Source organism: Scophthalmus maximus, chromosome 4 (genome assembly GCF_022379125.1).
Source record: "Scophthalmus maximus strain ysfricsl-2021 chromosome 4, ASM2237912v1, whole genome shotgun sequence".
NCBI lineage: Eukaryota > Metazoa > Chordata > Actinopteri > Pleuronectiformes > Scophthalmidae > Scophthalmus > Scophthalmus maximus.
The window spans coordinates 19,520,001-19,537,228 of record NC_061518.1 but is presented as its reverse complement, the minus strand read 5'-3'; the positions used below and the strand labels follow the sequence as shown (position 1 = coordinate 19,537,228).

Genomic DNA, 17,228 nt, shown 5'->3' with positions numbered 1-17,228 from the left:
TAGTTGGATACTAATGGCCACCTTGCCTATTAATCTGAGAGGAAGTTGGATTTTGGGCAGGGGAGGATAACAGGTGCAGCGATAGAGGGAGAGCGATATGGATGGTATAGATTATTAATGAACTTTTGGATGGCTAGTGATCCGCCCCAGGTCTGTTTGGGGCGCCATATGTTGCTTGGACAGTTCATCTGCCGCAGACCTCAGGTGGCTTAGTGACCCAACCTATTACAATTGTGCCTGGGCTATAGCAAGACACGCATGCACGCACGCACACACACACACACACACACACACACACACACACACACACACACGTGCAGAAGTTGTCTGGAAATAATTCAAGTTCTGGTCTGTATCGGTAAGAAAAAAAAGAAAAACACCCCCACATAGATAGATCGATATATATCTGAACATGTAAACATATGTTGATTGAGTCCACAAATATTTAGATTAAAGCGAAAATATCTTGATTATGATCAAATTTGAGTAATTTTGAATGATCCGTGCGTAGCATGATTGTAGTTTGGCTCATTGCGTATTACATTTTGACCCTTGTGGTTTACATGCCAAAAAGTTAGGTCTTCACTTAGGACAACTACCACACACACACACACACACACACACACACACACACTGTTAAACCGACTCTACCACTTATTTCCCTTCCTCTCTACTTCAGTGTAAGGCAAAATGAGGCGGCATCAAAAAGATGTGTAAATTACATCTGGCTTCCAGGACACTATCTGGCTGCCAGGACGCATCCGTAAATATTTATTGCGGAACATCAGTGAAGTGTGTGAAGGTGCGGATGTCTGCCAGAAAGAGTGTGTGCCCGCGTGCGTGTCCAGCTGTGCAGTGCTCAACACACACACACACACACACACCCCGGCACCGGCAGCGAGATGCTTCGTAATTCATCATTTCTTTTACTTGAGCTTTTTTTGGTGGCCTTGTTCAAGCCTGACCGAAGTATGTCCAATCCTTGATTGACTGCAGTTTGACAAGAGTTACGGGTCTGGTGGCCTCATTCTTCAACTAAACAAATCAACACAAATTCTCGCTCCGTCATAAACATCGCATGACTACTGTATATCAAGCGGGAGCATCACACCATTACCTACTGTCCACAGTTCCTCGTACACTTGCTGCAAACCTGTGTTCCTCACCGCTTAAAAACACCTTCTAATGGATGGATGTGTCACCATTCTCTCGCATCCCAAGCGAGGTCAACATTCTGTGTCAATATGTGTCTACGCTACCTGAATGTGTTGATGATTCATACGCAGTCTGGTTTACAATTTTGCTGCGCGGCACTGTCTAATAGTATTTACAGCGTACCATTATTACACAACATATAAAGATAGACATTTGGGTGGACGGTTCCCAGGCTATGAAGAATAACTGTTAGGAAAGCCATAAGTCAATGGGAGGCCGGTGTCCCACAATATTATGAAAGACCTCATGCTGAAATATCGGGAAGCCGCTAAGGAAGCAAAGGCGTCTTATTAATCTGACCTCATTTTGAAGATCCATCCTAACTCTGGGGTGCCTTTCAATATTATTGACTTCCTTGTTAACCTCCCTTTCAGACACTGCAATTAAGCCTCCCTTGATAAGTGTTTTTACATCTTTTAAATGTTTGATATTCTTGAACAACAAGTCGTCCCTTGACAGGGGTCAAATTGTCACTGTTAATAATTTGGCAGTTATGAGCTTTTCAAGTCATTTCTCACAAATTGCCGCGAGAGGCTGTCATGTATGAAGCCCTGTGCCTGACCCCACCGTATTACAACATATTAAGCAGACACTTGTTTATGTATTCATTTGAACAGTCGCCATTATGTTGTTGTATGTCCTTATCCTCAGCCAGAGTAAGATTTTGGTTTGGTTCACCGTAGTCTTCTATTTGTCTAGCAATTTTCAAAACAAATTTACAAAACATGTATTCCAATGTAAAGCCACTAATGTTGCTCTAATTTCTGTTTTCAGGAACTAGCTGCAAGAGCTGTTCAGTCTATTGCCTTTTGACAGTGGACTACTTCATCTTGTAGAGAGAAACATTTCAATCTGTAAGTAGAAAATGATCAGCCAGGCTTTAGTTTGTTCTTGTTCAGAGCATAGTTGTTGTGCTCTTGTCTCCCGCTAGTAGTAACATGTCATTTTCAGAGGAGAATTTGCCTCAACTTTGCCATCAGTTCTATCTGAAACTTTTCATCACTAACTGTATTATCGAAGCAGCATTCAGACGTCTTGTGTCAGCTTCCTATTGGCTTATTTACAGTTTATGTAAAAGTCCTTTTTGAAGAACCTTTTCACTTGTATTTCTCAGTCTGATTTTCATTTTTCCAGAAGTTGCTGAATATAACCTGGACTAAAAGGCCTGTGAATGTTGGACTTGCAGCTGTGTGTGTCCAGAAAGACGTGACCGATTTGGTGGTTTCTTCTAGACATGTAAGTGGGGCTTTCTTAGCTAACTCTAAATGTATTAATAATAGTTTTAGAATTTTGTAATTATTCACTAATTGTTCCTAAAAAAGTCGAGCTGCTTCTAATTATTGACTGACATTTGTGAGTATTATGTGCTAGTTAATCATTACAGAGCAATTTTAGACGATAACGATGGAAATAAACCTGAGAACACGCTCATACCTACAGAAGCATTTCATACAATTCTATATCTGCACAGCTCCTCATTTTTCCCCCCTTTTCTGTCTCTACTTCAGTATCATGTGTGCTATATGCATGTAAATAACATATTGAAATACGCAACACAATCTTCTGAGGACATATTCAAGGATTCATTTGCGCTGCACAGTAATCCTATCTCATAATGCTGTGAATGTAAAATACTCTATCAGTCTGCTGGAAATGCAGTTTGAATAGCAGGAGAAAGAGATGGATGTTGAGTGAAAAGAAAGGAGATACGTTTTACAGCTGTGCGCTGTAAGGTGGCGGAGGTTAACTGTGGGAATCTTTTGTGCGAGATAACAGAGAGAGAATGGACGTGAGACTGGACTGCCGATGTGCTTTGAAAAGAGTGACTGTGGTGAATATATACATATACAGGATGTACAGTGTTAAGTACATGATGTACATAGTATATACTATGTGGACATAAAGACATAGATAGGAATGTGGTATCTTTTGTGTGTGTGTTCTGCCGTTTGCCAACACAAAAATTCCGTATTGAATTTCCAAACATGCATACAGCCTCCAGTGGGAATGTGCAATAGAACATTTTGAAGGAAGACTTTATTGAAAGTCTTTCCCTTGGGAGGACAGAAAAGAAATCACAAATTTCACCTCTCTTATAACATCTTATAAAACTTGCAACAGCTGGCGTCAACTGACAAACACATGCCGACGCATCACTTGCAAAATCCTCTGCAGCGCTTTCCACATTAAGTCTAAATACTTTTGTTTGCAACTGTGTTAAAATAAGTTAATACTCTCAAGTTAACTCCGTTGTTGCGGGCAGCGCTCGTCAGGAGTGTGTTTTTACAGGTGTGTTACTTACGGGCATAGTCTGTCCGCCATGCAAGGTGTTGATGGCGGCCTGCGCTTCTGCGTGGCTGGAGAACTTCACAAAGGCACAGCCTGTACGCAAAGACAAAGAGAGAAACAGAAGGGAGGGGCACAACGTCAGGGAGGTGTCCTTGAAAGCAGGGTGTGTGTGTGTGGGGGGGGGGGGGGGGGGGGGGGGCACCATTCATTACCATTATTTCTCATGTTATCTGGTTTGTTAATATATCCTGCCATTGGTGTGTTGAGTGCATAACTCTGAATAAATCAGTCTAATTGTAGTGAGGGCATTATCTGCGTGGAGCGTTCTGTCCCTTGCCCATTTCTAATTCCTCCCCCTCCACTTTGGCGCATGGAGCCAAGGCATTTGCTATCCTGACTTGTTTGTGATTATTAATCTGTTTAATATTTACACATTGTGATTTGTGTGCAGTCACTCATAAAAGAGATTATGATGACAAAGGCATAGTATTATAATCTGCCCATCTAACCGAATCTTTGCTCACATATAATTTCGGGTGGGAGGGGAGGGAGGCTTTGCTCGAGGGGCATTCAAATCATCTTAAATCTGTTGTGTAGTTAATGCACAAAAGGAAAAGTCAACATAAAAAAGTTGGCCGGAAGACAAGGGAGCGTGCGTCGGCAGCGGTGTGCTGAAGCCTCACCGCATTAACATTTCAAATGATATTAAAAATGATTCAAGTGGATAATAATAATGCACAATATGTGCTTTTGAAGCTTACACATCCTAACCACATGGTTAAACAGTGTATCAGTGTGTAGGTTAGGGGAGGCACTAAATTACTACACAAGGAGAAAGCTAGTGGACTGAATTACAGTGGAACTGAAATGTGGTAATTTTCCAAAAGCCATTAAATTAAACAGGAGCAATTTCTCTAAGCTTTATGGTTGTCATAGACTGCAAGAGGTATTTTGTAATGTCCTATTCTTATCCTCGCCTTCAGGTAGCTCATGTGTTAAGTCAAGAGATACCTAATTAACAAACTCGCGGATTAATCCTGCCCCCTTTTCATTAATCGAGTAGCACCCGTGTCTCCGAACCAGACAGGCTTCCCCCGCGTTCAATGCATGAGAACTGCTGATGCCTCATTTAAAACGGTTACATATCTATATATATATATAGATATATATATATAGTTGTGATGATTCATTTAAATAAAACACTGATAGGTTGGCTCAGGAGGTGTTTTTGGCAGTGATCCATTCGTCGCTTCTACATCTCAGGTGTCCGCTTTGCTTCCCCCCGACATACAAATGAGTTGTTTCCCCGACAAAATCAGAATCGAACTCAAGGACATGCAGTATGTGCACAATCAGTGGGGGACAATTTTCACCTCTACCTGAGGCTTTCCAGCCACATTGCTGCCACACAATAAGTATTTTTGCACTGCCATGTTCGGAAATGTGGTGAGTGGAAAAAAAGCTGTGTGTTTCCTGTATCATCAAATGTTCTCAAAGCTCTCAGGTAGCCTTTTACTTTACTTGAACGCCTCTCCCGATGAAAGGTTTTCATTCGTTCATCAGCCTATTGTGTGCCGTCTTACTGCAGCTCTGTCTTTGAAGGAACAAATGCCTTTAACCTTTGTAGCCGAAATTATAATGAGCAGTTTGTTCTTGCAAATCCCTTTAAGTTGAGTAAGGCAAGGTAACTTGCTGCCATCAGAGACTGTGCCACTGTCCCGTTGGCCCCGGCCGCTCGACCCGAACGGAAAGATATATTCAAAACTGCAGGGCGTGGCTCACACCATCAGTGACCACGTCGTGTCGAACATAGAATGTCCTAAGATAAACAGTGATCTAGCCTCCACCCCCCCATAATATAGTGAAGGGGACACAGAGCACAACATCTCAAAAGAATTGGAAGTGCTACAGCCTCATAAATTATAGTGCAGATTTGAGTTTTTGAATTTGATGGCTCAGAATGAGTTGGGGGGAGAAGGGAAAAAAGAAAGATTGTATTGCTTTCATGCGAGAAGATCTGCGCTGCCTTTTGAATTCCCGGGGTAATAATATGTATGCATGAATTCCATCCCACTGGATGGGTGACATTTATAACACAACTTAATTATAGACCTAAAAGCCATCTCTCTATTATTCCTGACAACTCGGGGCTCTATTCAACTCTGGCAGCAAGTGTTGCACTCTGAAAGTGCTTTGAGGAGCAGCGCCGTAGAGAGATGGATGTTAAACTTCTCGGACTTTTTTTTATGCCGGGTGAAGAGGGGTGCTGAAAAGCCTCTGAGTAGCATAAATTTACATCAACAGGGGACAAAGCCTCCATCATGGAACAGATAGCACTGTCAATTTCAAGGTCTGTCTCATTCAAATTACGGAGACCTCATCCCAAGCGAGGCGGCTGGCAAAATAATTTGCCGTAACACCCCGTAATGATTGCATGGGACTGTTGCACAGTGAGTGATAGGACGAGATACCTACCTATATACTGTGTGAGACCTTTGCCTCGTGGTAGCATTTATTGTTAACATGACTCTATTTTTTATGTTTTCCCATTTTGTAACTGTGAAACTAGAAGAAAGGGGGATGATCAAGCTGGTGATAATAGAGACAAATAGCAACACAGGAAACATATGGCATGCGAAGAGAGGCGAACGAATGAAAAAAGAGTTGAGGAGTGGGATGTGGGAGGGTGGAAAGGAGTGGAAGTGCGAATGTGAGAGAAATCTAGCTCGTCTCCGAAACGGCAGCGGCACCGACCTTATTTCATTTCATGTGCTGTCAGTCAGCTCGAGGCGTCTGTGCAGAGAGGAAGAGGGGGGGAGCCGGAGAGGCAGGCAGGGAGTCACGGCGAAAAGAGGAAACAAGCCAGGGAGAAAGGTAGGCAGTGGGCCGGCGGGTTGACGCAGAGCAACACACCCGGGATTAAGCGCGAGAGCAACGGATGCAGACGCGGATAGGTGTGTGGTTCAGTCAAGCCAGCCTTTCTCTTTGATGTACTCAGAGGGTTCACACATTGCCAACCCCTCTCCCTCGCCCTCCCACGCATTCTTTTCACTCATTCGTATATGCTTCCTATAGAGGAATAAATCATAGTCGGAGAGAAAGACTGATAGAGGTTCTGGCAATATTGGCATTCTCACTACACGTCGGTGAGACAGGGACCCGTCAACGCTCGCACTCTCGGAACAATCCCACCTGCGTTGCACTTTTTCACTCTGCCCACGCTCTACTAACTAAATAGCACATGAGCCACCAGACATGTGTGCATAAGCTGTTCCCCGCATGCATGCAAATCTGCCGCACAGTGACAGCAGAAAAAAAAACAAAAACCCGGACGCTTTATTTACAGTAGGACATTATCGTCCAATGGCGTCTCAGGGGAGCGATGGAGGGAATGAGGGAAACAAACATGATTACACCCATCAGCTTTTCAGATAACAGGAGGAGGGGGAGGGGGGGGGGGGGGGAGCAGAGGGACAAGGTGTTGTGTGATGTATTTGTTGAGGACAAGCTCGGGGTGAGTGGAGCTGCTGCGATGAAGAAATAACGTAAGGAGAAGTTTGAGAGGGGAAAAAAGAAGAAAACAAAGGAAAGAGACGTGGAGTGCGAATAAAATAAAGGGGGGGGGGTAGCGAGTAAGGTGGTGTCGGTACGAGGTGTCGGAGCGCGGTGACAATGAGGTATGAAAGAAATGCAAGCGAGACGCATAAGTGGTGGTGAAAAAAACCCTGAGTGGCTGAAGGGGAGGCTGAGTTATTCAGAAGAGCGGAGTGGATCGCAGACGATGTCAATGAGTGCACGGCAGGTGAAGCCTGGCTCTTAAAATGCAAAGAGCAGAACGAGAGCGAGCGAGAGAGAGAGACGGGGCGCGGTAGAGACAGACGGGGACACAGAGAGACAGGCGGAGCGAAAAATAAAAGGAGAGGAGAGTGGGAGTGGGAGGTGTGTGGGCTCTGACCCTTACTGGCCCCATCAGGCCCACGCAGGACGGTGCACTCCTCGATCTGGCCAAAGGTCTCGAACAGCCGCCGGACGTCGTCCTCGCCCTGCTGCTTGCCGAGCATTCCCACGAACAGCTTCCTGTCTTCTGGATAGGAAGAGGGGGGAGGGGGAGGGAAAGAGGGGGCGGGGTTGGAAGAGGGGAGAGAACAGACAAATGCTACAGCTGATGGCACCGTACTGCTGAGCTGAGAGGAACTTGTGCAATTCCCCCCCCCCCCTCTCTTTTATCAGCAGTCTGCTGTGTTGAGCTAAGGCTGCCGCCGCTGTTGTTGTTGTTGTTGTTGTTGTTGTTGTTGTTGATCTTGCTGTTGTGCGGTGTGCCACCCTACGCTGGTAAGCGGGTGTACGATACATCCCTGTTTTTCGAGTGAGCTATTCAAGTCTGCCACATCGACGTGCGATGCAGAGGATGTTTTGAGCGCTGCGCGTTTCAGGTAAAGGTAGAAAGAGAGCGGGGAAATGTCGCTCGGGTAGACAAAGTGTTTGATTGTCTGGATGCTTAAGTCACGAAAGTTGAAAGAGAACATGGAGTAAGAACACGGTATTTTTTTCATCACCAAGGCGGTGAGGATTGGAACGAGCGAGACGACTCTTGTCGTGTCGGAGGTGTTTGCAGGAGGGCAATGAATAATATCCAAAAGAGTTTTAAAGGTTTTCCCTTTAAATCCTCTGCACATTCAATCCAACGATGAACAAAAATGATAGCGACGGAGCTAAACGCTGCCACCGTCAGTGTGTACCGGTTTCTCGTTTTGCTCCACTTTCTGTTCACTGTAATATTTTCTCAGTTCAGGACACTCTCATGTCTTCTCTGTGAATGATTGTGGGGAACCTAAAGTCCACGAACAAATACTTAGTCAAGCAAAATGTGAAAATGAACAGGATTCTGTGCAGTTTGCGGTTTTGGCCGCTCACAAATTACGGATGAAGCTCGTCAGTGCGAAGTTGTTTGTGGATAATTATCAGCCAACGGTTTGCAGATTTCTCATTTTTCAAATCCGTTTGCAAAAAATAAACCTTTTGGATTAGCTGTGTTCACTCTGTACAATCCAGAGAAAGCATTTGTCTTCCTAGCGTGTATTGTGCACACGCTGCATAACTGTCTTTGTTGTTTTCAAATTAAAGGGTAAATAACTTTTTTTCCCTTCTCAGCCCAGTGATGAAAAATGGCGTGAGCAGAAAACATCGCAAGACATAATTACAATGAGAGCTACATGGTCTAGTTCTCATGCCTCAGTACTAGAATGAGAAAGCATCACGGTAGATGGATTACACTGCGATATATAAATTCCTTAGTAAGTATTTGAATCTATGTTGGTCTAATTAGCTTGTATACCTGTCAACATTATGGATAAACTACTTCGATTTTGTGTGTCAAATATGGAAGTACAAAGCTACCAGATATGTCCTGCTGGCCATTAAAATAAATGACCTTGAAATCAATGCTAGCTATGAATCATGGAAATATCAAGGCTGCATTCAAGATGGGCTGACACTGAGGTCAGATCTTTCCCAACTCCTGAACGAGTGTTGAACGTTAGTGACATCTGCGGCTCCATCTTTATCAATATCTCCAGGGTTACTACATGGCGTATCTGCTTCCTGAGCTCCAGAGGGGGGCACTCTGGCTCACAATATATGGGCTCTATACCATTAAAGTTTGGCTCGTCAGAAAGCTGGATTGTTCCAATTAATCTTCCTGGTGCTCTGGCATTAAGACAGAGCATTCATCTTCTTTTACATCTTCTACATAATGCATCCCCTATTCTGCGATGTTGTGGAATGAAATGGCTACTAGCAAGAGCCCATCGCCAGTACTGATGGAACGTGGCAGGAAGAGGAAGAAGGGTTTATTGGAAATGACACTGTTGATCTTCAGTGTGAGTCATTGGACTGGTCGGGGGGGTGGGTAGCAGGGAGGAGTGGAGGGGGCGAGAGCGTCACCTGGGCCTCGACAGATGTGACGCCTCCTGTACCTGCCAGGCCCCATTAGACGCAGCTGTTCTAAAAATAAAGCACCCGGGCTTCCTTTTTTTTTTGCTGGGTTGGGTAGTCGGATCCTGTTCCATTCCTGTTGAGTTCAAATGAGACACGTGCCTGCTACTCGCTTGGCCACATAAATGAGCACCTGCATAATCAATAAGGCCACGCTGTCTGGTCTCCGCTGCTTGGTGCTGTAGCTGTGGTGTCAGACCGTGTTCCTGCAGTCGCACCTCACACAGCAGGATTCCTCAAACCCACCAGCTGAGTCTGTACTGCTGCTCATTATAGTTCCTTCTCCTCTGGAGCTCCAGGGTTGGAAGTGAGTGAGAACCCCCCGAGGTCGCCATACAGACGGCCTCTTTCTGTACACTGTCGACGGGGAATTTCGCAAAGGGAAATCTAGCTGGATATTGGGCCTTCGGCGGATGAGTTGCGTCGCTGTTAAGTTGGCCCTGGACAGGTGCTGGAAAGAAATGAGTCTGACCCCCGCCTGTGGCAGCAAAGGTGAAAGGAGGTAACAGCCCCGATCAGAGCACGTGGCTTTTCCTTGATAGGCCTCCATCTTTCAGATTTCCACCGAGGTGTCACTGTTGCAACTTAAATGGGCAGAGTGCAGTTTTACAGGCCCCCCTGCAGTGTGTTAATGTTTTGGGACAAAAGTCTCATCTCGGTCCTGGCCCGGGGAGATCTAATGGCGGGCTTTACAAGGCTAATTAACAAGCCATGAGCGAGGTAATGAACTTTCCAAATGTGCTGGCAAACGCAAAAATAAATTACACCCCGGTGAAGGAATTAAAGGAAGTGTGAGTCTACTTCGGAGCCTTCCTCAGGGAGAGCCACTGAGAGAAAATGAATTTGGAGCTGCTATCTTTTCATTGCCTGACCTCACAGAGTGTCTCAGTCGGCCCACTGCGAGCCCTGGCCAGAGTATAGATTGCTATTAATTAGTCCACTTTGCACCTGTCTCCAAAGTAGCTCTTATTGGATTTTGCAAGTTCCCGCCGCTCCTCTCCTATGGCCACTTGCAAGCTTTATATTGGAATTTTATGAATATGGATAAATATCTTGTAATGTAGCCTCTGTGCAAGAAGATGACTCCATCACTCCAAAGAGTTATCCATTAGAAGTGTGTGTGTGTGTGTGTGGGGGGGGGGGGGAATAGTCCTCTCCAGTACACTCGTGTATTTGTATTAAGAGGGGTGAGGGCTTTGCCTATGGAACTGACTGAGGATTTAGAAGTATGACAAAACTCGTTGAGCCGACTGTTTGACCTTTGTACTTAATCTCTAATTGAGGAAGGCTCATCTGATCCCTATAACAGAGCGGAGCCACACAGCTGGAGAACATTTGAGCTCTGCAGTACCTCTCTGCTCCACTCTGAAGAGACCTCTGTAATCTGCACTTTCAAACCTCGGCTACTTTAAAATGATAGGGTGTGAGTGTGTGTGTGTGTGTGTGTGTGTGTGTGTGTGTGTGTGTGTGTGTGTGTGTAAATTGCAGTTAGAAAGCCTGGTTAGATCAATTTGAATTACTGGTGTCACTGCATGCTCAAACACCATTAATTAATCTAATAATGTCCCTATGCAAAACTTCTTCTATTACTCATTAGCCGAATATGGCCAACGTATTTCTTGAAACTACTTTCTCTCGATCTTATTTCTTATTCTTACTTCTCACAGTACAGTACATTATAATACATAAAGTTTTATTGCAGGCTTCAGCTAGTAGACACTTACTTTCTCCCATACGCACAGACACACACACACACACACACACACACACACACACACACGTCCTTTTTGTTTCCCTGCAGTGTTTCATCTCTCGAGTGAAGGTGGGAGCAATCGAGTGGAAAATGGTGCCTTGTCAGTCTCCAGCCATGTCCAAACCGAGGTGGCATGTGGACAGCCCCATTTCATAAATGCAAATAAAAAGGGAGATCAAAAAAGTTATCAAAACACTACTGACATCTGACAATTGCTTGTCTCAGGAAGCCTTTTCATTTCAGTGCCCGGTATATTAAAAATTAATGGATTTTGCACAGACGCCATATGCTGTCAAGATTGATGCTTCTCTCCCTGGTATAAAGTGCTACTTGTGTTATAGGCTGCGGTATATGCATATATAGGGTATGTTTCCTTTCCACTCGTCTCTTTTTGTCTACTGCTCTCGCTGTATCTTTCTTTTTATCCTTCATTGTCACCCCTCTTTCTCTCCAGGCATGGATGGATTAGTTGCTGTTGAAGTCTACTTTTCAAAATGTTCTGCTTTTGTTTGCCAATAATGGGAATATTCTCTTGAAATTATTCCTCTCCTACTCATGTGTCAGGGTAAATATTTCTTCTTATTTCTTTCCCCCCTTTTATTTCTTTCATGATTCAATCACTTATTGCCCACTGGCAGTCGTCAGGGAAGCGTGGTAGTAGTAAGTGTTCAGAAAGCATGGACAGCTGCATCCAACGATAAAAGATGCCTGCTAGGCCACTGGGTGCATTTCAAATGCAGAGTAATGTTCCAGGCAGCACAACAGAGAAGTTGTGCTTCTTATGGACTCATTAGAAAAGCCTGACGCTGGTGCGCTGCTGCCTGGGAGGCCCCCCACCAGATACGCTCTCACACATGTAGGCGTACGGACCGGGTGCCCAAAATGTTGGGAATGGCTTCTTGTTGTCAAGTTAGACTTGTTTTTTTTCATCATCTGCTAAAGTTCCCTGTTGTGTGGAGGGAACATGACTCTTTTTTTAGATAATGAGCATTACACATATACATCATGGAGAGGTAGAGAGAGTGGGCAAAAAAACAAATCTTAGAGTAACTACTGTTTGGGCACACTTACTCAAACACAGTGTTTTGTTATCTTGCTTATTATTTTATCTTTTTTATTTTGGATTGTGGCCACAAAACTGGCATCCTTAACAGACCAGACTTTCGCTTTCTGGTATAACTTTAGAGAATAACTAATCTCACAATCTCAGTCATTTATTCACATGTTTGTGAAAGAAATGGTACTGAAAAAGTAACGTATTTGAATAATCATTTATTAGACGAGCAATCACTAAATTAAACTAAATAATAGGGTAGTTATTAATGAAAAGGTCGCTTAACAAACTTATCAAATAAGTGTTATCGGTGCATTGGAAAATATAGTGATACTGCACAGTGACTAAGAGACAATCGCATGTCATGGGAATGAATGATAAGAATGATTGAAAGTCATCCAAAATAAATACTTTTAGATGAATGGCTTTTCAAAATAGGGGAGAGAAAAAACAACATAAAGACAAATAGAAGGACTTAAACTCCAAATAAAAAATAATAAAGAGACCGCGTCTGATGCAGCAGAGAAATCTCACAATATGCAACGGTGGGTCAACATTAGAAATATGTCTACCACGTTTCCTTACCATGGGAATTGGTCCAGAGAGAGAGAACACCCAGATGCCAGACGATGTCAGCCAGCACAGTATTTCAAAGTAATGTTCAAGTTTTATGTATTTTTTTTTTTTTACTTTACATCGTCTGTGCTGATGTAACAATGCATGTATGGAGACTGGAATGACGGAACACGATAGCCCTTTTGATGCCAAGCAATGAAATCAGGAAAGTTGCTCAGGATCTGCTCTTGTACATGACAACGTTAGGTCAGCTGGGTTCGCAAACACTCAACAGGTTGCTTCAGTGTTATGGATTTATTTATAATATTGGCTGAAAGCTTTAATATAAACTTTTGAATTGTACGTCTTTAGAACAAATGTAAAATGGTTATTTGATTTGATATTAATTATACTATTGCTTGGGGATATTGAAGTACAGTATTTATAAGGGGTACTGAATAATATTATCGTTTTTCACAAACTCAACCATTGTCCTGAGTTGAGTGCAGCAACTGCACTTATTTTCCCACAACTGATGTAATTTTAGAATTCAAAAATGCCCATACGTGTATGTGTAATTCAGTGTTAATGTAGTTAATGTAGGAAGTGTAAAGTAATGTAGTGAGATAATTGTAAAACAAGATTCTTGACATACGTATCTGCACAGCTGTATTTCTCAACCCCCACACGCAACCCCTTTGCCTTTACGCTTCAGTGTTCGACCGCCTAATAAGCCCCATTCTACTTTCTAACTCATGTTTAGTTCCTACCCAGCTAACTGAAGTAATTAGACCCCATCCCTGTGAAAATGCTGTGCAACCACACACTAAACCTTTCTGCCGCTGGTCCCAATCTGATGTATGCAAGTGGATTATCCAGTATAGTGAGGTGGTAAATGGAATAATCAGAGAACAAACATTCAAATTGTCAGTGTATCAGGCACGATGAGGGGATACAGGCGTTTGTAAATGCATTACTCGTACCTCTAGAGCGATCACATCCATTTACCCAAGGGAGAGGGAGGGGGGGTTTAACCCTTCTGGTATGCTCCATCGAAAACCAAAACAAAGCAACTGAGAAAACTTCTGTCCAAATATTTAACATCAGAAACATCTTCTCTAATGGCTCGGCCCAGATGTGGCGCTCAGCAAAAAAACGACTTTAATCAATGCCTTAACACCTTGAATGTCAGCGTTGGAAAACCCTGTATTCGTTTGCCTGCCCATGTCTCTCCGTGTCTCTGTGTGTCTCGGTTCACTTCTCGGCGCACTCATATCAACCGCTGCGAGGGTTCCTCTTGACTTTTTCAGAGTTTGGCGCAACCGTGTCCAGAGGCACAGAGGGATCTTTTGGCTTCATTTGCATGTAAAGTGGAGCGTGCTCCTCTGTGGGCGTGAGGTGCCTCCAGACAGTCCCTCCCCCGTGGCCTGCCAGAGTGAGCCAGCCAGCAGCCCTCACTCTTCCCTACCTGCTGGGGTGGGGCATGACAGCGCAGTGCACAACATCATAAGGTCCTGTCAATCTCTGCCCTGCCCGCCTGGGGTCAACCTTCTGAAGAGCAGCAGGTTGGCAAGGACAAATGCGACCCGTTCACAATGACTTCCCCTCTGCCAGACAGACAAAAGGCATGGACAAGATATTAAAAAGGGCTCACATAGGGCTGCTGAATTTCAAATACAGGAATGGCAATGCCGCCGGCACTGTATAAGTACCCAATAAAACAAAAGAGGGGAAGCTAATAAACAAGTGGACGATCATAAGAGGCCTGTGTGGACAAAGGCACTATGAGTGGCACATTGAGAAAAAGTCGATGTTGATGGAGGTTGCCGGGTATTTCAAGAGAGTGTTGAAACCATCTTATCAGAGTTAATAAAGGGAGAGGGTGTTGCGGTCTCACCCATCATCGCTCTTCTCATCAGCGTGGTCTCCAGTCTCACAGCAGTCGCTAGAGGAGTGGGACCTGGCTCCAAGATTGTGTTTAGATAATGGCCATCTCCAATCATAGATAATCTGGCCCCATCTTTTCTTCACAGACACAGCGGCAGACAAGGTCAGGGGGAAAAAAAGATTCCTGGTGAGGCATGGAGGAGATAGGGACGGGGCGGCTCTGAGATGATTTACTGCTGAGATTCACTCAGCTGCCTCCATCACCCTCCGTTAACTTTCTCATCCTGTCGTCTCCAGCGCTCTCGCTCTTTTTGTCTTCCATCTCTCACCCTCTTGCATTCCTCCACGGGCCTTGTACTGAATCCCCACCTCTCTCTCTATCACTCGCTTCATCTCTCCCTTTGCACTGCAGCGCCGATGAGACAAAGCCAGGGAACAGGGAGGAAAGATGGAAAGGAAGCAATAGATGAAAAAGAGAGGACGGGGTGACTACTTTACCCTCATTTCTCTTTTGGATTGAAGCAAATTGCTTGATTTTCAAGAGTAGATGCACTGACCACAGACAGTGTGAGCAAAGGACCCATGACTCGATTGTTCCTCAGTATGTCTGAGAATTCACGGTTTGATCGAACTGGGCAGAAAGAAAGAAAAAAAAAAGTGGTGTTAAGCTCATCAGATAAATGCAGACTTTGTGGGGAAGAGGTCAACTGACTCAAGGAACAAAAATAGATTTAAAGCCCGTGAAGCTCCCCTCCCATGCTCCATTCTCTCCTCATAATCCGAGGAAAAAGTAAAATAAGACATGAGTCATTGTAATTGACAGACAGAGAATCGACTCTGCGATCCACAATGGTAGCCGGGTGGAAGGATTGTGCGGCGCCAGGCCTTCGTTGTCATTTTCTGAGCTCTGGTTTTTACTTCTTCTCTTCTCCATATCCCGCGGGAGAGGATGTCTCCCAGGGACTGTGAACAAAAGAAAGGCTACCGCAGTCTCCAAATGGAGTAATGGGCCCTAATGCCTTCACGGGCACGTAATTGAGACCCCATGACAGATAATTGCTGATGTCTTGGTAATGATAAATGTGAGGTGCAAATGCCCCAGTTTAACCCTGGGTTTGACAATCTACAAGTCCCACTGGGAATTTTGCACCTGACTGGCCCTCCTCGTTCTGCAGAGGAAAACCCCGGCAACGTTCTCTCTTTCAGTCCGCCCAGGGCTGTCTATTTTCCTTTAACCACAGGCCTTCATAGTAAATCTCATTTCATTGTCAGCTGCGACTGTGGTTTACTTCCCCGGCCTGTCTGCTGACTTCCTGTTGCCATTAACGCTCAATATCTCTGTTGGGGCCTGTCTGCTTGGTCTTATTTCATTCCGTGCTGTGTCCCATCCTCTCCTCCCATATAGAAAGTTCATCTGACAGACAAGCAGTGGCCGTGCCAGCCCAAGAGCCCTCTGTATTTCATTCACACTGCCTGTTCATCTCCCTTCTCTTTCCTGCGAAAAAAAGGGGTAGTAATTGATTTGGGGACTCATCCATCCTCCTCTCTTAAGCCAAGAGATCCAATTTATCTTGGTAAGAATGCCGATTGGCTCTCGCCCAGGCCTTGTCGGTCAGACTTTGCCTGTTTTCAGATGGCCGTTAATTAAAGTGCCGCCACGACAAAAATAAGATCTACATCGGGGTGTGTGTGGCAATAGAAATGGGCCATGCGATTCACACTTGACCACATAAATCAGCAAAGCGGCTCGGTCTAATCTGACCTAGGCAGTCTAAATCACCACTCTGAAACGCAAGCACAGGGCAGACACAGACCGGTCCAATTAGATCCAGTTCGACCAATGTAAATCTTTAACTGGCTTAATCTGCATTAACCTCAGTGATGTTAGGCACAAATGGCTTCAGAATGATGTAGTCAATCACCCTGCCAGTCAGACCTAAGAGGAGGGAGGAGGCAGAGCAAGAGCATCGGAACAATGTCAAAGCTTTTTAACGTAATTTCCTTTAGCATGCGCTTTAAATGCACGTAAGATTTTTAAAGGAGAGGATTATTTTAATAAGGGTGATCTAATCTGATATATAGGATGCATATATGTTAGGTATATCAATGGAGTCCAACTGAAAGTCTTAACCACTCATTGAATCACACCGTATCTGACTCATGTAATCCTAGTGTAATCACACTGTATACATGGCAAAACTATTAATGAAGCTGATAGATAGATTTCTATCTATACGTAGATCAGTTGCTAGCTAGGTAGAGGTAAGTTGGATGGCAGGTACTGTAGGTACGTTGTTTGACAGATAGTATTCATTGAAAAGGAGTGAAACAGGGACCATGTATAACAATTAAAGGGTCAGTAAGCGATTTTTAACCAACACGTGTTTTGTAAAAATCAGCCAATAGTTCCTCACGATCTGCAAGCTGTGTGCGCCAGATTTGCGGCAGAAAATTTAATTAAAAAAAAATGTAAATAAAATA

General features: G+C 44.3%; 1 protein-coding gene and 1 long non-coding RNA gene across 12 annotated transcripts in view; one reads left to right on the top strand and one right to left on the bottom strand.

Annotated features, from left to right (window-relative positions):
- Positions 1 to 17,228, top strand: part of LOC118302204 — a 196,669-nt gene that overhangs the window by 78,822 nt on the left and 100,619 nt on the right. For both annotated transcript variants that reach the window (XR_004790475.2, XR_004790477.2), the window contains exons 4-5: positions 1,990 to 2,069; positions 2,350 to 2,451. This is a non-coding gene — a long non-coding RNA (uncharacterized LOC118302204). The remainder of the gene's footprint in view (positions 1 to 1,989; positions 2,070 to 2,349; positions 2,452 to 17,228) is intronic.
- The window catches only part of celf6 (CUGBP Elav-like family member 6), a 132,977-nt gene that overhangs the window by 30,742 nt on the left and 85,007 nt on the right, over positions 1 to 17,228 (bottom strand). For 6 of the 10 annotated variants that reach the window (XM_035628178.2, XM_035628171.2, XM_035628174.2 and 3 more), the window contains exons 4-5: positions 7,460 to 7,588; positions 3,518 to 3,597 (exon numbers count right to left, since the gene is read on the bottom strand). In XM_035628178.2, the coding sequence (XP_035484071.1) occupies positions 3,518 to 3,597; positions 7,460 to 7,588 (209 nt within the window). The remainder of the gene's footprint in view (positions 1 to 3,517; positions 3,598 to 7,459; positions 7,589 to 17,228) is intronic. The other 4 variants (XM_035628172.2, XM_035628177.2, XM_035628175.2 and 1 more) reach the window with 3 other exon arrangements.